Source organism: Osmerus mordax, chromosome 7, assembly GCF_038355195.1.
Source record: "Osmerus mordax isolate fOsmMor3 chromosome 7, fOsmMor3.pri, whole genome shotgun sequence".
Lineage (NCBI taxonomy): Eukaryota > Metazoa > Chordata > Actinopteri > Osmeriformes > Osmeridae > Osmerus > Osmerus mordax.
Window position 1 is genome coordinate 867,783 of NC_090056.1, and position 23,748 is coordinate 891,530.

At 43.3% G+C, this 23,748-nt stretch overlaps 1 protein-coding gene across 1 annotated transcript; it reads left to right on the forward strand.

Moving 5' to 3' along the window:
• Positions 1 to 2,123: 2,123 nt before the first annotated feature.
• Positions 2,124 to 23,093, forward strand: ddx20 (DEAD (Asp-Glu-Ala-Asp) box polypeptide 20). The gene is made up of 11 exons (XM_067240044.1): positions 2,124 to 2,329; positions 2,863 to 2,957; positions 4,637 to 4,805; positions 4,960 to 5,074; positions 5,274 to 5,416; positions 5,597 to 5,735; positions 9,792 to 9,850; positions 11,156 to 11,238; positions 11,375 to 11,480; positions 11,737 to 11,838; positions 21,624 to 23,093. The coding sequence occupies exons 1-11, from the start codon at positions 2,134 to 2,136 to the stop codon at positions 22,865 to 22,867; spliced, it is 2,451 nt and encodes an 816-aa protein (XP_067096145.1). The 5' UTR covers positions 2,124 to 2,133; the 3' UTR covers positions 22,868 to 23,093.
• The last annotated feature ends 655 nt before the right edge of the window (positions 23,094 to 23,748 follow it).

The window sequence follows — 23,748 nt, forward strand, 5'->3', positions numbered from 1 at the left end:
TTATTAAGTGATTTAATGAATGGTTTTGCAAATTCACTACTAGTTTACTAGGCCAGTGGTTCTCAACCCTGGTCCTCAAGTACCCTCTATCCTGCATGTCTAGATGTTTCTCTGCTCCAACACACCTGATTCAAATGAATGGATCGTTATATAGTTATGCAGAAGCCTGCTAACGACCATTCATTTGAATCAGGTGTGTTGGAACAGGGACATATCTAAAACATGCAGGACAGGGGGTACTTGAGGACCAGGGTTGAGAACCACTGTACTATGCTATAACTAAGTCATGCCTTTCCATTTGACCGTATGGAAATCATCCTTTTCCCGCTTTATAAATTTATCAGATTTGTTTCCTAACAGTTTTTTTCCCCACAGGTAAGCAGAAGTCAATATAATAATTCAATAATGACTATTAAAGTCTGCTCACCCGCTTGTCTGTCTTGCTGAGACAATTATAAAGTGTTGACTTTGTTTATTTGAACAAGCTCGGATCATTTAACCATTCAAAGTGGAGTGGTCAGATGAGTGCACAATCAACCTTATATACAATGAATAGACACGTACAAATATAGTTTTGACAGAATATTTCCTTACAAGGAACAACATGTGGTCAGCAAGTTTGTATACATGAAAGACTACACCTGACAATATCGTAACTCATTGAAGCCTTTTCGTGCATAGTTTCTGTCAGAAAAGTTGAAGATGTAACCGTTTATGCTGTATAAGAATGAAACCATGTTCAGCATTCTTTGAGTGCAAAGAGAAGCCTACCCCCCAAATCTGAACTCTGGGTAACACTAGGCTTACGTAAACAAGGGGACCTGGGCTGGCCACTATCTTACTGGAGAGGCCATAAAATATGTCAATCATATGGTCAAGCTTAGAGGGGTCAGAGAGCGCACACACGCACTCACACTCACACACTCAAACACGCACGCACACACACGCGTGCAAGGTCTATGCAAGGGAGCCAATGAAAGCAGAGCCATGTGACAGTTGTATGAACCAATGTCTGTGACGAGCGTTTCTATTTAAATAGGTAGCTAGCACAATATGCTACCGGACAAACTTTGTATCACAATGGCGTGTCATGTTTTTGTCTCCTTGTGGGCCGGCTGCAAGTAATAAAGCTTTCTTAACTTTTCACCGACTGACAGTGCAATGCTTGATAGATTAATATTTCTGATTTTTTCTCCTCACTGACTTCGGTCATTCTGAACAACTGAGACCTTTATCTATATGTGGACTGGAAGGAGCTCCACGACATGACCTATTGACCTACAAAGGAGAGAAGCCTCTCTCATACAAAAACTATGCATATTAAAGTTTCAGAGACATACAATAATGCATGTACTCATTTAGCAAATAAAGTTACTATAGGAAAAATGTGATGGAAAGAAATTTTAAAATATAAGCAAATGCTATTGTAGCGACTATCCAGTCCTACCATAGTAGTCGCTTCTGACCCAGTTTATAAGGCGTTATAAACTAACATTACTAACATGTAACATTAAAGCGGTAAAAACAGTGTGACCTACTGTCACGCTAGCCTCACGTACAATGGTGCCTGTGTATATAGCCTTTGACCCGCCACCGCCACCTCTGGCCGAGCCGAATATAGGTCCCCTGTGCCCAAACATAAACAAACCACCACAAACCACACCCAAATGAAACAAGCCCTATTAACCCCATAGAAGAACAATAATGGCTCCTACAGCTATTTACAACACAGACGTTTTTGAAAGCAGCAGTCATCACTTTAGATTGTCTTTCGTCATTGTCCTCATCATAGTTATTATCTTCATAATTTGGTTTGATTTAAATATTTAAAGCTTACTACAAATTCAAACTTCATCAAGAATAGTAAAACATTTTAAATGGTCACTAATCAAAAATAAAATAAAAAATAAATAAACGGTGGTTCCCCGCCGTTTGGAAGTAAGACCCGGCTCAATGCTGCTCGCAGCTTTGATGATTTATTGATTTTATATTAGTGCAGGCCGCCGGTATCACATTCCAGAACAGTAGATGGCGGTAATGCACCTCTCAAAGATTTTTGCAATCTACCATATCCTCAACAGAAGAAGAAAACGAAGAAAACTAGGAAGATCACTCGCAACGCTGTACTTCAACATGGCTACTTCCATTGCAAAATCTGCCCACGATATTGAAACACGAACGCGTACTGGTGATGTTTTACTCTTAGAGGGGATAGACTTTAATTCCTTGCTGCTTTCCCCGCTAGTTCTGGATGGACTCGCGGGCGCCGGCTTCCAGAGGCCGTCTCCAATTCAGCTCAAAGCCATTCCTTTGGGCAGATGTGGATTAGGTATGTAGTTGAATAGCTAGCCACCTAGCAGTATCCTTGTGCAACCGGTATCAAGCCCCTGTTCTAGACAACTTTGACAGGGGGCTACTGAGAAATGTTGGTTGGCGAAGAGCGGGCCTACACAACTACCTAGCAGTAATCAAGGAAAGCCCATTGTCTCCAGTACACACAAAACCAGCAATCCACCCGACACAAAACATTATTAAATTACAACAAAACAATGATTTATAACTTGGCCTATATGATCATATAGCCTACTACAAATGTTTGTTCTGCAAAATAACTTGAAATACTAAAAGCCGCACGCTTTGAAAACTGAAGACTTGGCGCAGCGTCTGACATTACCCAATTCGGCTAGCAGTGTAGACATATATTATCCGCTCCAGCCCACCTATAGAATCGGCCCAGACTACTGTAGGACCTATTTGGTCTACCTACCCACAGTGCCTTTTGACTGGATTGGACATAATTAAGAATCTAATGAATTGACGTCAATGGCAATTTCCCAACCTACGTGTTTGCTATTTTTTCAGATCTGATAGTGCAAGCCAAGTCTGGTACAGGGAAGACTTGTGTGTTTTCTACCATCGCCCTGGACTCATTGGTCCTTGAGAACAGCACCATACAGGTGAACTCATGGCAGTAGCGGTTAGAAAACCGAAACTGTACTGTAGCGAGTGGTACGTGCCAGTGGAGCGAGTGGTACGTGCCAGTGGAGCGAGTGGTACGTGCCAGTGGAGCGAGTGGTACGTGACAGTGGCTAGTGGTACGTGACAGTAGCTAGTGGTACATGCCAGTGCCTCCACTGGCACATGACAGTGGCTAGTGGTACGTGCCAGCACCTCCACTGGTACGTGACAGTGGCTTTTGGTACGTGCCAGCGCCTCCCCTTTACCTGACAGTAGCTAGTGGTACATGCCAGTGCCTCCACTGGCACGTGACAGTGGCTAGTGGTACGTGCCAGTGCCTCCACTGGTGCTTGACAGTAGCTAGTGTTACATGCCAGTGCCTCCACTGGCACGTCAGTTACTGTTCTGTTGATAGTGGTACGCAAGTGTCTGGTGGCAGATGCATTGGGTGTCTTGCAGCTTTTGTTTACTATCGTGTAACTGCCCCGCGGCCATTTTAGAATAGGAGAACAGGCTATAAACTTTTATTTTTTAAATATAAGTTAAACTTGTCGTGCTAACAGACTCCAAACCATATAGGCTGTAAGGTGAACCCTGTTATCGTTTCAACCCGCTCCACAGTCTGGCATCTACACAATCTTTAGCTCATAAAAAAGAACGAGTCGTGCTAAGCTACCAAAAAAAAGTTAGTCGCTGAAATTCAGTCGATTGTCGATGCGTCTATGTTTTATGCAGAACTAGTTTCTTCAGAGCGTAATAGGATTTTGGTGGCACGGTTTGACACGTGATCGTTCTACACCAATAAGGTAGCTGCTTTTTGTCAACATGGATGGATATGGTTGGCATTTCATTTGAAAATCTTGCTAGCTGAAATGTCCAAAAACCGTTGAAATTGAGTTTTTCATAAGTAATCATATACTTTTTGTACATTACAATGAAGTTTAGGGTGTTAACTATACAAAACATAAAAAAATCTCAATTTTGACAGAAAACGATTTTCGATCTTTTATGGCTTATAGCCAGCGGCCGCGACATCCACGGGTTTCTGCAGGCCGCCACACATATTTAAAAAATAAAAGTTTATAGCCTGTTCTCCTATTCTAAAATGGCCGTGGGGCAGTTACATGACAGTAAACAAAAGCTGCAAGACACCCAATGCAATTGCCACGAGACACTTGCGTACCACTATCAACAGAACAGTAACTGTCATGCGCCAGTGGAGGCACTAGCACGTACCACTAGCTACTGTCACGTACCAGTTGAGGCGCTGGCATGTACCACTAGCTAGTGTCACGTACCAGTGGAGGCACTGGCACGTACCACTAGCCACTGTCACGTACCACTCACTCCACTGGCACGTACCACTCGCAACAGTACAGTTTCAGTTCTAACCGCCTCTCCTCCATGGTCTGCTAGACATTGTCCGGGTTTCCCCGATTCGTTAAGAAGCTCTTAACGCTAAGAGCTTCTTAAGAGCGTTCTAGAACGCTCTTAGAACGCTCCTAAGAAGCTCTTAGCGTTAAGAGCTTCTTAACGAATCTGGGAAACCCGGCCATTGTCACTTTCAAAAGTTATGAAACCCACCCAAACGTAAAAGTCCAAGACACATTACACATAAATGTGTTAATAAAATATGTTGAATGAATAAACATGCTCACACACACTTGTATGTTTCTAGGTTCTGGTGTTGGCTCCTACACGCGAGATTGCTGTGCAGATCCACGGGGTAGTAATGGCCATTGGTAGTGCCATGGAGGGACTGGAATGCCATGTCTTTATTGGTGGCAGGCCCGTGGGCCATGACAAGATTCACCTTAAGAAATGCCACATTGCTGTTGGCTCACCTGGTCAGTCCTTATGAACCTAGTCCTATATTTGAGTGTGTTTTTCTGAACCAAACTTATGGAAAAAGTATGCAAGACTAGAAAAACCTGGGAAATGCTTTTTGTAGAGTTTGTGTAAAGTAACCGTCAAGTCTTGTTTTTACCTGTATGTGTGTAGGACGCATCAAGCAGCTAATAGAACTGGGTTTGTTATCCACGTCCAGTATCCGTCTGTTTGTATTGGACGAGGCAGATAAACTGCTGGAGGAGGGCAGTTTCCAAGACCAGATTAAGTGAGACACATACGCATGCACATACGCACACACAGACAGATATTTACCTTTATTAACCTTCTTGTCATACACTTTCTGCATCATACATACAGTACATACACATGCATACATATACAATATATTTGTACTCTCTCCCTCCTACTGTCTATCATACACATCCTCCTACAGATCCTAACTCCCCACAAACTTTCCTTTCCAGCTGGATATTCTCATCTTTACCTGTGAACAAACAGATGTTGGCGCTTTCTGCCACCTATCCAGAATCCCTTGCTCAGCATCTGGCCCGCTACATGAGAGAGCCCGTCTTTGTCAGACTCAACCCCACCGATCCCGGACTCCTAGGTTAGTGCTGTCATGCTCAGAGCATTGGTAGTCTTGGCTCTGTGAGTCCCTCAAGAAATCCTGCTGTCAACTGCATACTTTGTTTGTAGCCTCAAAGGAATATCTCAATTTTAATTTGGAGGGATGGTCGTTGATGAAATGGTTTTCCTTCACTGAGAGATGTCCTCGTCTCCCTATCAGGTTTAAAGCAGTACTACCAGCAGGTCAGATCACACGTTCTGCCTCACAGGGTGTTTGAGGAGAAAGTTCTACTTCTACTGGACCTGTTCAGCAAAGTGCCCTTCAATCAAGCCTTGGTCTTCTCAAACCTTCACTCCAGGTGAAGACCATGATTAAAATCTTGTATCTGTCTTAATAGGATGACATTTTGGAATGGACAGTTTTTCTTTCAGTTTAAGATGGCATTTGGGTGCAGTGGCTCATAAGTAGGGATGGGCGAACAATGCCTTGTGAAGCTTTGGTGGTTTCTTCTGGATTGTGCCGGCCCAAAGAGCCGAACTATCGGCGCATAGAAAATGAACAGCGTCATCTAGCAGCCATTTAAACTGGCTGAATGAGGCGTAGTGGTTGTCTCTGCCTATCCTACGTTATTTAATATTTTAATTAAGCCTACATGTGTTCATTTTGATCTGATATTAGTGCTCACACATTAAAATGTTGAGATACATCTGTAGGCTGTTAGAATTGTGTCATTTTCTCACAGTAAAAGTTTAAGACTATCTTCCGAGGTGCCCTGCACTGGGACGCGAACTCGGGTATCCAGACTCGCGTTAACAATACGTCGTCAAATATCGCTTTAACCAGCTACACAACCGAAAAAGCTGTTACTTGTTGATGCGGGTGGACGGTCTTTAAACGATACGGTCGTTATATCAATTAAACTAGATTACACAGATTTTTTCTTATTAACATTTGTGATATGTAGGCCTATTGTGAAGTGGGGGGACTTTATTACTAATTATTATTACTGTTGACAATGTTGACGAATCATCAACATTTGTTTTTTGGGCACTGTATAGACCTGCCTAGTCCTATCATGTTACATTTCATTTCAATAAAATAACACAACACTCAAGTGCACGGATTTATAATTATTACAATACGGATTTGTCTAAACTGCATCCAAGATGGCGCCGATGATGGCTGCCTCGGTCGTTAGGTGTGCTCTTTTTTGTCTTGTTTTGTCTGTTAATTCAGTGTTCTGCCAAGATTTCCGGGGTTCTCTAACTAGAGAAGTACTTCTAAACATCAGGACTACAACTCCTGTGGATTTATTTCCCACTTTTCTGCTTCCAGCGGCAGAATTAGAGGGAATTATAGTCAAAGCCACCCTCGGGTTTGTCCTAGCAGCGAAGCGCCGTAGGAGAGGCAAACGAGCCGGTGCTCTGGTGCGACTCCGTCGGCGTGGGGCACGCACAGCGTTACCGGGGATATTTCTCTCCAACGTGCGTTCACTGAGCAACAAACTGGATGAACTTCAGCTACTGGTGTGGAAAAACAGAGACTTTCATTCATCTTCCTTTTTGTGCTTTACGGAGACATGGCTGAGTGAACTGATCCCAGACTCTGCGCTACAGCTAGCAGGTTTCAAACTGCTGAGAGCGGATCGTGACCCTGTGCTCTCTGGCAAAACGAAAGACGGTGGTATTTGTTTTTACATTAACAGTGGCTGGTGTGAAGATGTGACAGTGATTCTGCAGCACTGTTCTCCTGATCTGGAATCATTTTTTATTAACTGTAGATCTTTTTACCCGCCACGAGAGTTTGCATCATTCATTCTGGTTGGCGTCTACATGCCTCCGCAGGCTAGCGTCAACGAGGCTCAACGTGTGCTCGCCAGCCAGATACTGAGTGTGGAGCATGAAAATCCGGATTCCTTGGTTATTGTGCTAGGCGACTTTAACAAAGGCAATCTCACTCAAGAACTCCCAAAATATAGACAATTCATCAAATGCCCTACCAGAGAATGAAACACCTTGGATCACTGCTATTCTACAATCAGCAAAGCATACCATGCGGTCCCCCGAGCAGCACTGGGTCACTCTGACCGCCATGGTCCACCTGATTCCTGCATACAGGCAGAAGCTAAAGCGCTGTAAGCCTGCTGTGAGGACATCAAAACAGTGGACCAGTGAAGCTATGGAGGATCTGCGGGCGTGCTTGGACTGCACTGACTGGGACATGTTCACGACTGCTACCAATAGTCTGGATGAGCTCACAGAGGCTGTGACATCATACATCAGCTTCTGTGAGGACTGCTGTATACCAACACGCACCAGGGTAAGCTACAACAACGACAAACCCTGGTTTACAGCTAAACTCAGAAGGTTGAGGTCAGAGAAAGAGGCCGCGTTTAGGAGTGGGGACAAAGACAGTTTCAAGGAGTTGAAGAACAGGTTTAGCAAGGCGGTGAGGGAGGCTAAACTACTGTACTCAGAGAGACTAAAACACCAATTCTCTGCAAACGACTCTACTTCTGTCTGGAGAGGGCACAGGCAGATTACCAACTACAAGCCCAGAGCCCCCCACTCCACTAACGACTCCCGCCTGGCCAACAACCTGAATGAGTTCTACTGCAGATTTGAAAGACAATTGGACAGTCCTGAACTACCCCTTCCCACCCAGGAGGCCTCCCACCTCCCCCCCTCTACAGTGACGACTCTCCATTCAGGAGGGTGAAGTTAACAGACTTTTCAAGAGGCAGAATCCCCGCAAAGCAGCTAGGCCGGACTCTGTCTCTCCAGCCACCCTCAAGCACTGCGCTGACCAGCTGTCTCCGGTGTTTACCTACATCTTTAACACCTCCCTTGAGACATGCCATGTGCCAGCCTTTCTCAAGTCCTCCACTATCATCCCTGTGCCCAAAAAGCCAAGGCCAACAGGACATAATGACTACAGACCCTTTGCCCTGACCTCTGTGGTAATGAAGTCTTTCGAGCGCCTGGTGCTGGCACACCTTAAATCCATCACTGACCCTCTACTGGACCCCCTGCAGTTTGCCTACAGAGCCAACAGGTCTGTGGACGATGCAGTTAACATGGCCCTCCACTTCACCCTACAGCACCTGGACTCCCCAGCATCCTATGCCAGGATCCTGTTTGTGGACTTCAGCTCTGCCTTCAATACCATCATCCCCGCCCTGCTTCAGGACAAGCTCTCCCAGCTGAACGTGCCTGATTCCACCTGCAGGTGGATCACAGACAGTCTGACAGGAAGCAGTGCGTTAAGCTGGGAACACAAGTCTCTGACTCCCGGTCCATCAGCACCGGATCACCTCAGGGCTGCGTCCTTTCTCCTCTGCTCTTCTCCCTGTACACCAACAGTTGCACCTCCAGTCATCCGTCCGTCAAACTCCTGAAGTTTGCTGCAGAAGTTCAACCTGCCAAAGACAATGATGGTGCACTTCTACTCAGCCATCATTGAGTCCATCCTCACCTCCTCCATCACCGTCTGGTACGCTGCTGCCACTGCTAAGGACAAGAGCAGACTGCAGCGTATCGTCCGCACTGCTGAGAAGGTGATTGGCTGCAATCTGCCTACCCTCGAGGACCTGCACACCTCGAGGACCCTGAGGCGAGCGAGGAAGATTGTGGCCGACTCCTCCCACCCTGGACACTCCGTGTTTCAGTCACTCCCCTCCGGCAGAAGGCTGCGGTCCATCAGGACCAATACCTTACGCCACAAAAACAGTTTCTTCCCTTCCGCTGTTGGCCTCTTCAACAAGGCCAAGGGACCACACTGACTCTAATTACTTATTTCTTAAAACACACTGCTTTTTGCACTGCATTACAATAATGGTATCTTGTACATTTGTATTTTTTGTAATATTTGTATTTTTGTATTTTTATATTGTAATTTACGGCAACTTATATTTAATTTTATTGTATATTTAATTTTATTCTAATCCCACTTAGTACTGCTAGTTTAGGTACCCTTAGTATAGATAGTCCACATATTTAAATTTTAGGTATATGTTTATTGTATGCACCTTCCTGCCAAAGCAAATTCCTTGTCTGTGCAAACTTTCATGGCGAATAAATCCCATTCTGATTCTGATAAATAATAATGACCGATGGAAGAAACTCGAGCGATGCCTGGTGCTGCTTCTCTGGCAATGTGTGACTTGTCTTTAACAAGAAGCGGTAGCTTCGTTCCCTCTATGGCTCTGGTTCAGAAGAGCGGCAAAACTTCGAACCAGTTTGTGACGTTTGCATTGAACGTCATCTATCACATGGTTATCGTTTTTTGAAACTGAAAACTGTGCGTATTGGTTTTGCGACACAAGCATCGATGCGTCAGTGCCATACGTCCCATCCCTACTCATAAGCGTATGTGTGTGTGTGTGCACATAATCATGCATGTTTCATTCCTACAGGGCTCAGAATCTGGCTGATATCCTTTCTGCCAAAGGCTTGCCTGCAACCTGCATCTCAGGTGAGGATAAGGGGAAGACACCAGCAGGGGGTGCTACGTAAGGGATAATGTATAGAACGCCGGCCATTGTCGGGAAAATAATCCCCGACAGGACGACCAGCACCCCGACGCGAATACATTATCCCGCTTATTACACGGCTGCTTGCCAAAACGAAACAATAACTTAACAGTGTCTTTTAATTTGTTTTTATTTGTTACCATTCATAGACTAGTGTTGATCAGCAGAGAAATAGTTCGCCAAAGACGTTGAACATGCATAGCAACGGCGATGGCAACAACTGTTGGCATTCGGTTTCTTCACTGGCGATGGCAACAACTCAGCCTTTAACCAAGTATCAAAATCGCTGTATTTCCCAAAAATATTGAAGTTAATTGGAAACTCGTCCATAGTTGCCTGGTATGTAGGCTATACATTTTATTCAGATAGGCTTCGGATCAGCTGGCGTTGCTAAGCAATGTAGTACGCTGGGGTTGAAAAGTTACCGGATTACTTGCGGAGTGCTACGAAAGACGTGAATCCGAGGCGAAAAAGGCCACTTCCCTTGACAGCGGTCAATTATACATAGCAACGGTCAAATATCGAAAAATAATTGACCACAGAACGTTGGGAAGCCCCATTCAAGTGAATGGAGCATTCTACAGCATTAAGAAGATTAGTGTAATAATGTGGCATAATAGTAAGTGTGGTGCAGATTTTTTCTCATTTCCTATCACATGAAAAGTAAATTTCATTACTTATAGTAAAAGAAAAACTTCTAAACAATCTATAGAGACAGATGGGTAAGTTATTAAAGCAGTAGAGGGTTGGTGGGAGATTGTAAAACATTTAAATACAATTTTGAGTGACTGGAACAACAAATATATCCTTTGTGCAAAGCAACTGTTTTGTTGTAGTCCCAACTCCACCATGCAAGATTGTTTTATTGTATTTGGATAGATGGAGCCACTGTCCTGCATGTTTTAGATGTTTCCCTGCTCCAGCACACCTGTTTCAAATGAATGGGTTGTTATCAAGCTCTGTGGAAGCCGGGTAATGACCATTCATTTGAATCAGGTGTGCTGGAGCAGGGAAACATCTAAAACATGCAGGACAGCGGCTCTCGAGGACCCCTGGATAAGATGGATTGTAACTTCATTGATCCCTGAGGGAAAACTTTACTGTTGCAGCAATGGATGGATGGATGTATGGATACACATTTGACAAAAATACTCTTATGGATACTTTTTCATTTATTTCATTTCAAGATTTTAATCCAGTATATGAACTTTGACTATATTTCATGTGTATGCTGTTATTGTGTGGAGGTGGTCTGACTCAGGACCAGAGACTGGAGGCCATGTCTAAATTGAAGCAGTACCAGTGTCGAGTCCTCATCTCCACCGACTTGGTGAGGAAGCCAGTTAGGGTGCACACATACACATGTAAAATTAATCCTTAGAGGTTTTCTTACTTGCCTAAATTAATACATTCTTCACTAGGTAACTACCTTCAATTCAATTTCTCCCTGTTTTTTTTGCTTCTAGACCTCCAGGGGGATAGATGCAGAGAAGGTGAACTTGGTGATAAACCTGGACGTCCCTCAGGACTGGGAGACCTACATGCATCGAGTCGGCCGGGCAGGTCGCTTTGGTGCGTTTGTCAAATCCCTCTGTTTATTTATTCTCTTGCACACCCCCTACACACACACACTTTGCAACCATAATTTATATTTGGAAAAAACACCCCAAGGTCAATTGTTTACTTTGTCCTTCAGGAGGGTAAGAGAATGAATGCTTCACCTCAAGAGGCATGAGACCCACTAAACATTCCCTTGACAACGACAGAGCAGTTCTATGCAGTACTCTGTCTATAATGATTGGACAATTATTAAATCATCTGTCTCTAGGTACTCAGGGGCTGGCTGTGACCTACTGTTGCTATGGGGAGGAAGAAAACAAACTGATGGCCATTGCTCAGAAGTGCTGCCTCAATCTGTGTCCTCTTCCAGGTGAGTCTAGAGGACACATTGGTGATGGTTGACACTTGATCTGCAGCTATCCCATCCAGGCATCTCCCTTTACAAACACTAGTTGCTGTCTCAGAAATGTCAGGAATTTAAGGTTTAAAATGTGTAATTAATGATTTAGACAAAAGACACATTAAATACAATGTAAAATGTCTTCGATTCGTTTCGAATTTGGCCTCAACATGAATCGTAAAAAATATACACTGCAATAAATCGAACTTCGATTCTTTGTCCCACCCCTACTCGGAGTATATCCTGCCGTGTAGAATTATGCCATATTACAGTGATCACAATATTCAATTGATCACAATTGAAATTCTCTGTCGGCTCAGAAGCACTCCACATTATCTATTCTAGTCACTTATGCACGTCATAAAAGCAATTTATCATTAATTTAAACAAATTACCAATGCTCTGGACATGTATGCAAATGATTATGCAGCCTAAGGTGTTTGCTATGATGTATTTGTGCTATGCAATGCTGTATCGCTTTCTCATAAGACACGACAAATGACCGAGGAGACTAAATTTGTACGAACATTTTTCCTGTCGCTATATCCATGCCTTAAGACACCGACAGAGGAGGCTAAAGTGATAGAAATGGTGCCCATGTCTGTGATGCGCGCTGGTGATTATAGTGTTGAGTTGTGTGCAGATTTGCAGGGTGCAGGTAGTTTTGACATAAGTAAACACATTAATTTATGCAACAAAATTCACCGATCTATACTGATGGTATCCACTTTATATTCTCGTTCTGTTATCTAATCATCATTTCATCCATAAAGCAAACCCTTTGAAAGCATGCTGATTTAATGTTATGATGGCAGACAGCACTGCAAACTAATTGTATCAGAATCAGAATGGGTTCTATTCACTGTGAAAGTTTGCACAGACAAGGAATTTGCTTTGTCAGGAAGGTGCAAACATTAAACATACAGGAATCTAAAATTTAAATATGAGGACTAACTATACTAAGGGTACATACCTTACTAGCAATACTAAGTTGAATTAGAATTAAAATAAACTATACAATAAAATAAAATAAGTTGCAGTAATTTACAATATAAAAAAAAGAAGACAAATATTACAAACAATTCAAATGGTACAAGATTGTGTAGTGCATTGTGTTTTAAGGAAAGTAAGTCAGGAAGTCAGTTTGAACCCTTGGCCTTTTTGAAGATGCCAACAGCGGAAGGGAAGAAACTGTTTTTTGTGGCGTGTGGTATTGGTCCTGATGGACCGCAGCCTTCTGCCGGAGGGGAGTGACTGAAACAGGGAGTGTCCAGGGTGGGAGGAGTCGGCCACAATCTTCCTCGCTCGCCTCAGGGTCCTCGAGGTGTGCAGGTCCTCGAGGGTAGGCAGATTGCAGCCAATCACCTTCTCAGCAGTGCGGACGATACGCTGCAGTCTGCTCTTGTCCTTGGCAGTGGCAGCAGCGTACCAGACGGTGATGGAGGAGGTGAGGATGGACTCAATGATGGCTGAGTAGAAGTGCACCATCATTGTCTTTGGCAGGTTGAACTTCTTCAGCTGCCGAAGGAAGTACATCCTCTGTTGTGCTTTCTTGATGAGGGAGCTGATGTTCAGTTCCCACCTGAGGTCCTGGGAGAGGATAGTGCCCAGGAGGCGGAAGGACTCCACAGTGTTGACTGGGGAGTCACACAGGGTGATGGGGGTGAGTGTGGGGCTGTATTCTTTGTGAAGTCCACAACCATCTCCACTGTCTTAAGAGCATTGAGCTCTAGTTTGTTCTGGCTGCACCAGGTCTCCAGGTTGGCCACTTCCCACCTATAATCAGACTCGTCTCCACCAGAGATGAGCCCAATGAGGGTGGTGTCATCCGCAAACTTCAGGAGTTTGACGGATGGATGACTAGAGGTGCAGCTGTTGGTGTACAGGGAGAAGAGCAGAGGAGAAAGGACGCAGCCCTGAGGTGATCCGGTGCTGATGGACCGGGAGTCAGAGACTTGTGTTCCCAGCTTAACGCACCTGTCAGACAGGAAGTCTGTGATCCACCTGCAGGTGGAATCAGGCACGTTCAGCTGTGAGAGCTTGTCCTGAAGCAGGGCGGGGATGATGGTATTGAAGGCAGAGCTGAAGTCCACAAATAGGATCCTGGCATAGGATGCTGGGGAGTCCAGGTGCTGTAGGGTGAAGTGGAGGGCCATGTTAACTGCATCGTCCACAGACCTGTTGGCTCTGTAGGCAAACTGTAGGGGGTCCAGTAGAGGGTCTGTGATGGATTTAGGGTGTGCCAGCATCAGGCGCTCGAAAGACTTCATTACCACAGAGGTCAGTGGGATGGGTCTGTAGTCATTATGACCTGTTGGCCTTGGCTTTTTGGGCACTGGAATGATGGTGGAGGACTTGAGCCAGGCTGGCACATGGCATGTCTCAAGGGAGGTGTTAAAGATGTAGGTAAACACCGGAGACAGCTGGGGCCTGTACTACGAATCAAGATTTGGCGTTAGCGAGGTAACTTCAGGTTCAACCCAGGGTTTTCTGTACTACGACGGAGGATCACTTGTTACCGGGGTAGATCACCATGGTAACACATGCTGAACAGCAAAGCTGGTCGGGAGCAGGTTAAGTTGGAGATCAGAGATCAACCGGTATAAAAGCCCCTCCCACTAACTAATTCTTGAGGATAATGCCGTCACCGTTCATATAAGATCCTGTGGAGCTCGGTGCGCGGATAGTGAGAGGTATGCTCAGAAGAGCCAGAACATTTAGAGACCCACAAAACCCTTTCGCATTCCCTCATGAGTATCTTTATGAAAGATATAGATTCTCAGCAGAGGGAATTACGTATCTTTGCCAGCTTCTTGAGCCGTATGTTGCCAATGCGACACATCGAAGCCGTGTGCTCACAGTCCCAGAGACTATATACCGTTTTGTTATTTCGCTACCTACTTTTATAGTGTGGGTGATGCGGAGAACCTGAGCAAGAACACGGTCTGCCGCGCAATTTGCAAAGGATTTTCTTCAATGGCTGTTGCCACCATATTCTGATTAATGGAGTGATGAAAAAGAGATATCCAAAGTTCCCTTTGTAAAAACTTTGGACTCTAATATCTTGACAAAATGAAACAAGGATTTTCATTCTGTCTTCATGCAATGTTCTTATTTCCGTTCTGGAAATGTATGCACATTATATCATATTTTACAACTTAATGCATCATTTGCTCATTTAAACATACATTTACAGGAAACTAGTAATGAAAACAATATTTGACCTAATATTAGTTATCAACTGGGGAGGTTTCATGTTGATGTCACTGGGGTGTCTCCCCTTAACCCATTCTGTTGTCCTTGGGTTGCTTTGTGCCTATTTCTAATAATTTCCATATCAGAAATGTGTGTTTCTTTCAACCAAAACATTTCAAACCAAAAAGAACACTGTGTATGGTACCATACCATGTTCTTCACAGGTTAAATAAATGATAATTTCACTACTTTCATTGAATTTGGATGTTTCATTCACTTTTATAGCATTTTTCAAAAAGAATAAATAGGACATTGAAAGAAAGAAATTGTGAAAACCCCCACAAAAGACTCAAAATACACAACAAAAAAGCCACAAAAAGGTATAAAAAGACCAAAACGTCGAAAAAGGTTTAACAAATACATCCTTATGTGTTCTCCCTTCCCTAGGAACACAGAAAAGCCAGCCTTGTTTTTTATTTTTTTATTAAAAACTTATACTCTATATCGAGCCTCTTATACTCTATATCGAGCTCCAGGGTTATTTTATACAGGGCCCTCACATTGTCTGCTCCAACCTGAAACAAATAAAGAACATTGTCCCTTTGCAAGGCACATTAGGAGAAAGTTGAAGGTGTCCATTTGACTACAGTGTTTCAAGGTTCATTGCTTATAATTTGTGTCTTTGTCTTGGCCTTGAAGTGGAGGCCCTAGGCTCAGGGGGAGGAAGACGTTCCTCTTCCTGCTGAGTTTAACACCATAGCAATTTAATCAATTGAGTCATTTTTTAAATGAGCACTGTAAGGACTTGTCTCATGTTCAGACCACCACCACTAGCAAGTCATTACAGACACTTCAATCACAGCCACACATTCACACACTCTCACCATCTGTGTTGCAAGTGGTAAATAAAACTCAAAAGTGTACCCCCAAAATGCTCTGAGCAGTTTCCTGATCATCTAGGACCTCCACTTGAGAAAGTAAATGGCATATTTGATCAATATTCTGCAACCACATATGGCATACATACTGGTGTATGACTATTAGTTTCACTGTTACCTCTGTATGGCACAGTGGGACAACAATGGGTGGTGGCAGCAACACCACTGTATTTCCTGTCACTGCAGAGAACAGTAATACATTTCACTCCTACAATATTCATAAATAATTGTTGATTGAACATGGTCACATAGATTACTTGAAACATACATATGCTTGGGTTTCCGTGCTGCTGCCACCAGGGTCTGAAGAAATGCCCCCTTACACTCCTTCCATCATGGGGCGACCCTGATAGTTGGAGAGGGCCAGCTCCTCAGCAGGAGTGAAGTCCTGTGGAGGAGGGCCCCCCCCAGTTTTCATGCCTTATTTTTCTTCCTGTTGGCTGCAAGCAATTTCATTGTTCTATAGGCCCTTTGTAGCTATACCAATATCCTACAAAAGGGATTGACTCAGGCAATTCAGCCTTGTACTTGTTGGCCTTAAAATATGTGCAAGTATTGCCTACTGCTACTTACCGTTTTGAATTATGGTTTTATATTTATTTTTTATTTGCTCCCACGATCGTTTGCCACTGCCAGGGTTGCAACTAAAATAATACAGCAACAAAAGTTTAACGTTATGGAATGCACACGTGTAATTATGGTCACACCTTGTGCTTTGGACACAAGATATCAATAAGTCATGTAGCTTACGCATTTACAGCGTCTGCTATTTTCTGCCAGCTTGGCAGCAGCGACTTTGTTAATTTGTCTGTATTATATGTCTGTATTTCTGATATGTTTGTATTACAATATTTCACGCAGGAGGAGTAGACAAAGTTTGGAAGATTATTGTCGGCTCCTCCGTCGTGAAATATGCGGCTCTTGTTTTGTCCATGTTTGCGATTGGACATACGGTGCAAACACCGACCCTTTATGTAAACGCGCACGTCTCTAGATTGGAAAGATCTGGGTTGAGTTAGAGAGTTGATAACCGCAGTCGTGATACCACTTATCGTGATTGCGATTGTTACGCTTCGCGTAGCCGGGTAACAAAGTGATCCAGCGCATGTTGATCTTGATTCGTAGTACAGGCCCCTGGTCAGCGCAGTGTTTAGCTAGTAACCTTCCAGCTATACCTACTGGAATAAACCATCCACTTTAAATCTTGTCTTTTTCTTAATTAGCTCGTCAGTATTGGGGTGGGACTTATATTGCACAGACGCGTCAACGTTTGTGTCACAAACACAATACGCACAGTTTCAAAACAGTGTTTTAGAGCTTATGTCAATTTACGACATCGACGTGATTGACTTTCTATTTTATTTTTATTTAACCTTTATAATGCTTCAAACGTCACAAACTTGTTCGAAGTGTTGGTGCTCTTCTGGACCAGAGCCATAGAGGAAACAAAGCCTCTGCTTCTTGTTTTATTTGAAGACAAATCATACATGCCAGATATCACACGTCTGCTAGAGGTGCAGACAGTTATTAGGAAAATAGCAGAGATAATAGGGATACTACTGGAGGAAGGAAGCAGTCAAGAGTATTGGAATATTTTGATTTCAGAATTAGAATCAGAATTTGGTTTTATTCGCCATGTAGGTTTACAATTATATCCCACAAAGAGTTAAACACAATATTGTTGTACGTGAGCATAAGCAAACATTAACATCCAGCAACACCTCAAATCAACATGACTCCAGGCACTGCTCAAGTTTCTTCCATCGGTTTTTTCCATCATTATTATGTAATCTGTATTGTAGTAATAATCCATAAAAGTCCAGTTTTTTATTTTATTAAAATGAAACGTAACATGATAGGCCTACTTCTGGGCACTGTACTACGATACAGTGCCCAGAAAACAAATGTAAATTCCTCCAAAAAAGTTCGGAAACGTTATTTCGGTCGATTATTCCTCCCCTTTAATAATACCAATTGGTAGTGTATTTTATATCGTTGGAAAGCCTGATTAGTCACCTTTACAACGAGGTACAACTTGTAAGGAGCATTCGTGGAACGAGCAACACAGCTAACCGTGTGGGTAGCGGCCCCTAAAAATTGCCCAAATCGCCTGCAATATTCTTCTGTTGGTATTCAATCTCGTTTTAAGTTTCTTGGTGGATTGGATGATTGCACTCTCCCAGTGTAATAAGGAAAAGACAACACATTGGCCATTTTTACACTTTATTCATTTTACACTGTCAGGGACCTCAGTAGCGTGTGGAAGATCCATACACAGCCACAACAGCTTTATTGTAGCTTCTGGGAAGGGTTGTGGTTACATTTAGTCATTTAGCAGACACTCTTATCCAGAGCGATTTACAGTAAGTACAGGGACATTCCCCCCGAGGCAAGTAGGGTGAAGTGCCTTGCCCAAGGACACAACGTCATTTTGCACAGCCAGGAATCGAACCGGTAACCTTCAGATTACTACCCGACTCTCTAAACGCTCAGCCACCTGACTCCAGGTGGTTATTGTATTTACCAGACACTTTTGTCCAAAGCGACAAAATATGAATCTTACAATAGTTAAAATTAACAGTAAACAGTTTTTAAAAGTTGCTAAGCCAATATTAAGCAAAATAGTAATAATAACAATAATGCCAATACAATATAAAATATCAATAATAAAATACCATATAATACAAATTCTCTATAAGAATTCTATAAGACTTCCATTTAGAATTATTCAAATCTGGTCTAAACTTAAAATTATAACAAATAACCCATTTATAAAGTGTGAATCATCAAATACATTATATTTCTGTAAGTATTTATCCTATATCTGAATATTTGAGAAGTGGAATGTCGTGTGCAAGGTGCCTGTAGTGTGCAAGGTGCACATGGTATTTTAGCTACCCTTTTCACCCACGTTGCAAAATTACAACAATGACATAACAAGCTAAAAATCTAATGTGATGCATGAATTTCAAAATAACTTAAAGGTGACATGACATGCTGTTTTTGGATGCTTTTATATAGGCCTTAGTGGTCCCCTAATACTGTATCAGAAGTCTCTTTCCCGAAATTCAGCCTTGGTGCATAATTACAGCCACTACTAGCAGTCCCACAAGGAGCTTTCCTCAGAACGCGCTGTTTTGTTGTCTGTAGCTTTAAATGCTAATGAGGAGCGGAGGGGTGGCACAATGTGCTAATGTTTACATCGCAATGGCTGTAGCCCCGTTGATGTAAGATGCCTCGAATTTGCCCATTCTCATCAGATAACCCTGGTTTGCAGAGGTACACACTCAGTCATTTCAATGAGGGGAAAGGCGGATATCGCACGGGCCATAACACCAACAGCAGAACGGTTATCCAAATAACAAAGAAGTGTACAACACTCACGTTACAGCATGTGTATTCACACACATACTTGATGCTATCTACCTTTCCATTAGCGACAGTAACTCAGATGTTAGCTGCAGAGCTAATGTTACAGCCACATTCTAAGGGTAGCAAGCTAGGTAACCATATACAGTAAAGCTACAAAATGATATAGCATTAGTTAACTTAGTTGTCTGAGGTTAGTAGCTGGACGAAGGAGAGTTAGTACTGATCCAGAATTTAATTTCAGCAAGGCCAGTTTTGTATTAGCTCAAATTGAAGAAAGTCGTGGCTGAAGTGTTTGGCGCAGACATACAAAACAAATGCGCCTACAACAGAAGTTGTGTAGGTGCATTTCCAGAGAAAATAAAATGAAGACACTGGGTCTTCAGAGGCTCGGATGAAGGAACTGTAAAAAGATTTTCCTTTGTACATCCAAACTGAGCAAATGTAATGCTTCATTTGTTTGCAAGCCATGATGTCTCTCGAGGATAAAAACACTTGCACGGTCGTAGCTCAGTTTCTTATGGGCAGGCCAGATTCTCTGGGCGGGCAAAGCAGAGAGAGGGGAGGTAAACTTCCTCCTTGTGATGTCACAGAGATTTTCAAACGGATCAATTGAGCCTTCATTTTCTCAAAAGCGGAGAAGAACACCCAGGGCTTGGTTTACACCTATCGAAAATTCTAGCCACTGGGGGACCAAAGACAAGCTAGGGGAACTCATATTAATGTTAAATAACCTCCTAAAGTGAAGTTTTCATGTACATTTTACATTTACATTTAGTCATTTAGCAGACGCTCTTATCCAGAGCGACTTACAGTAAGTACAGGGACATTCCCCCGAGGCAAGTAGGGTGAAGTGCCTTGCCCAAGGACACAACGTCAGTCTGCATGACCGGGAATCGAACTGGCAACCTTCGGATTACTAGCCCGATTCCCTCACCACTCAGCCACCTGACTCCCCATGTAATGTCACCTTTAATATTTACATAAACTACATATTATAACAATCACCCAAAAAAATATTTCATGACATTTACTTACTTCAATGTTGAGATATACAGTTGAATGAAACAAGGAGATGCACTTCCAGGAAAGTTGGCAGGTAGAGTGAGTTCATGGCCTTCTGGCCAGACTTATATACACATTTACAATCCAATGGCATTGCAAGGCAATACAATAGAACCCATTTACTATGTAAATATGGTCTTTTCCCAAAAAACATTTTGAAAATGTGTTTTTTGGAGCGATAAAAGTGACGTTGTAATATTGCAACAAGGGGTCTTACAGGGTTTTAAAGCCTATTTATTACTGGAGCTTACTTGAAACCTAGGGGTATGTGAATACTGCGCTACCTGCAACAATGATGACAGATCATCCAGAGAGTCCCGTAAATGTAATATTTTCGGCTTAAATAATTAATTAAATTATGACAGTCTTATTTTGTGCTCAACACAGTCCTGTACATATGTATTTGCAACCATGTTCTTAATTGAAAAGTTTTTATAAATAGCTATTTGCTAAGCTAACGTTACATTGCTGATTTGCACAACAGTCCTGCATTTCTCTGATTAGCCTTGAATGGACTCCATGCATGTCTACAGTTTTAACTAAACTCCATGAAGAGAATTTCGTTTGATATCAGTCCATAACAATACTTGCTTTGGAGACATCGATATACGTAACCGTAACCAAGTGTTGTCTCATTTCATAGGGATATTTAGCCCTTCCCCCCCAGTTTCGAGACACAAGGGCTAGGGGTAAACTAAGGGTAGGGGTAAACTAAGGGTAGGGGTAAACTAAGGGTAGGGGTAGGGGTAAGGGGTAGGGGTAAGACAGAGTATTGGGATTCAACCAAAGCCTCCATTGCACTTGTGCAACAACTAGGTGACACAACAACGATGTGTCTCCACTTTCTCCCACTGTACAAAAATGAAAATATCCCGGATGCGGTTGCTGCCATCTTGCGCTGGTGTTACCCAACCACGGGCACACACTAACCCCTTTTTATATCGTCAAATAACTAATAAGAGAGTCCACATTTGCTGCGATAAGTTCAGACTGTAGGGCTGCCAGACTCCCATGGCAGAAGAAGAAGAATAGAACTAACATGCAACATAAATAATAACAATACAAATAAATGAGGGCTTTTATGGTTGAGATGCTGACAGTTGGTTTGCGAAGTGACATGTCACAGTCTAGGCTACTCTGTAAAACTGTACAATATGATTTTGATGCCTTCCACTTTTTTTTTCTCAGACCCTATTGAGCCTGGATTAATGCCGGAATCCTGTGACTGGGATGTCACCGTGGTGTCCTCTGCATCACAGGAGGTTCACAGTCAACTGTTCCCCAAAACACTGAAGAGGAGGCAGGCAAAGGCCAAAGCCCCTGCTCCAGAATCTTTTAGGGACCAGAACCATAGCCTCGCAATGGGCCATCTCCCAACTGGGGCCAAAGATGATGGAAGTCCCAGAAAGGTGCTTCCTGTCCTGGATGCCCTACTACCTGCCCCTGTTAGTTCAGCAGCACTTGGGCCCTCACTGGATCTCGGTCGTAAAGAGCAGCAGGAGGCTTTACCCAAGATTCCTCCCATCAGTGCCTTCAAGAGTCAAGGGTCAGAGTCATTGACCTTCCTGGAAGCAGAGTTAGACTTCCAAAGCTTCATCAACGAAGGCTTGGGAAGGTCGGTGGAGATCATCCGCCAGTTCAGAGGTCAGGGAGAGGGCAACGGGTTCAGCGACCAGCACGGGCACGAGGACTCACACACACTCCATGACACCGATGATGGTGAATGTGACCGTCCACTCACACACGCTCATACGGTGCTGAGCAGAAAGAACTCGGTTCTACACACAACAATGCAGCGTCCTGATTGGAACAGGGCTTCACCGTCAAGATATGCCTCAGATAGCTCTGGCTCTGACATGGAGGACAAAAGTCAGGCTGATGAAATACTGCAGAGCCTGGCTGATCAGACTCTAGGTGTCAAACACGGATGGTTAGACGAGTACAAAGCAAAGCCTGCGTGTTCTGGAACTAAAAGCAACCCCCCACCTCTGCCACATAACATCCACCAGAGAAGGCCCAGATTAGAGGGGAGAGTCTTAGGCACAAAGGAAAGAGATATCGAGCCTATAACAGGTAAGGATGCAAGCAAGCAGCCCTGGGAAAATGCTCCAGTCCAGACAGGAGGAGGGGATATGGAGATATATTTTAAGGGTGAGACTGTAGAGAGAGTCAAGGAGGCGAATACAGGGAAAGTACCCAAGAACAGACGGAAAAAGGAGACGACTAGGAGAGATGGGCACGATGGGCTGGTGGATGGGGATATTGAGGGTTACTGGGGGGCCCACTACAGAGCCTGGGAAAGATACTATGCCTCAATGTCCCCCACCCAGCAACAGTCTCGCCCTGGCTATCAGTATACAACCATGGCCCAAAGCTGGTTAGCAGCTTATCGCATGAACTCGGTGTACATGGAGGAGCTACTCAAACATTGACTGAACAAGACTGAGACGGCAATTGAAGGCTTATGCTCAGACAGCAAATACTAACCGATATTGAGCTACAATTCATAAACACTAAATGTCTGCAGATGTCCTGTGAGAATGAAGATTGTACAAATTTCAGTTTGTTGCTACTGGTATGTTTCAACCCTTCATTGCAACCTGAGTCATGTATTTAACCTCTAAATGTTTGCATTCAAATAAATTTATTTTTGTTTCATCACGGTGAGATTCTTTTGCCAAGGAGCTTGAGCAACACTATCTGTTGTGTACTATCTGTATCTGTATGTCCTGTTTATATATTTATAATATTTTATCACGTTCATAACAGAAGATGCATGTGGGATATGTGTAGTTTAAAAGTACAGCACAGTCTAATCATTTGATTGGAGTGCAGCTATATAATTGAATAAGTACTTCAGGGCAGGACTTTAAAAAGCAAGGTCACACTGAGACATCACAGCCTTTGATTACAGGCCAATCAGACGGCACTGCCCATCCAATCAGTGCTTAGTTGTCTCAGTCTGAAACAAACTCCACTCTACTCAGGACAGAGACTGACTAGTCAGACGGGTTTGCAGGGATACGGCATGTTTTTTGCATAGGCTTGCCGACCAGTCAGTTGAAGACCTTGCTAAATGGCAGAAAAAAGGGTAACAAGACTACATTTAGGCTTGTTAGTAAACATTTGCTAATTAATGTCCTGGACCTGTTATCTGTCATGTAATGGATATTGGTCCACGTCCATCTTTACATATTTCTTTAGGAAGTGATTCTTTGTGAAACAAGGATAATAGGCTACACTCACAGAAGACCCATCTGACTTCTGAATGTCAGACTCCCAGTGACGAAGCTATGCTCGTTTTATAATCAGT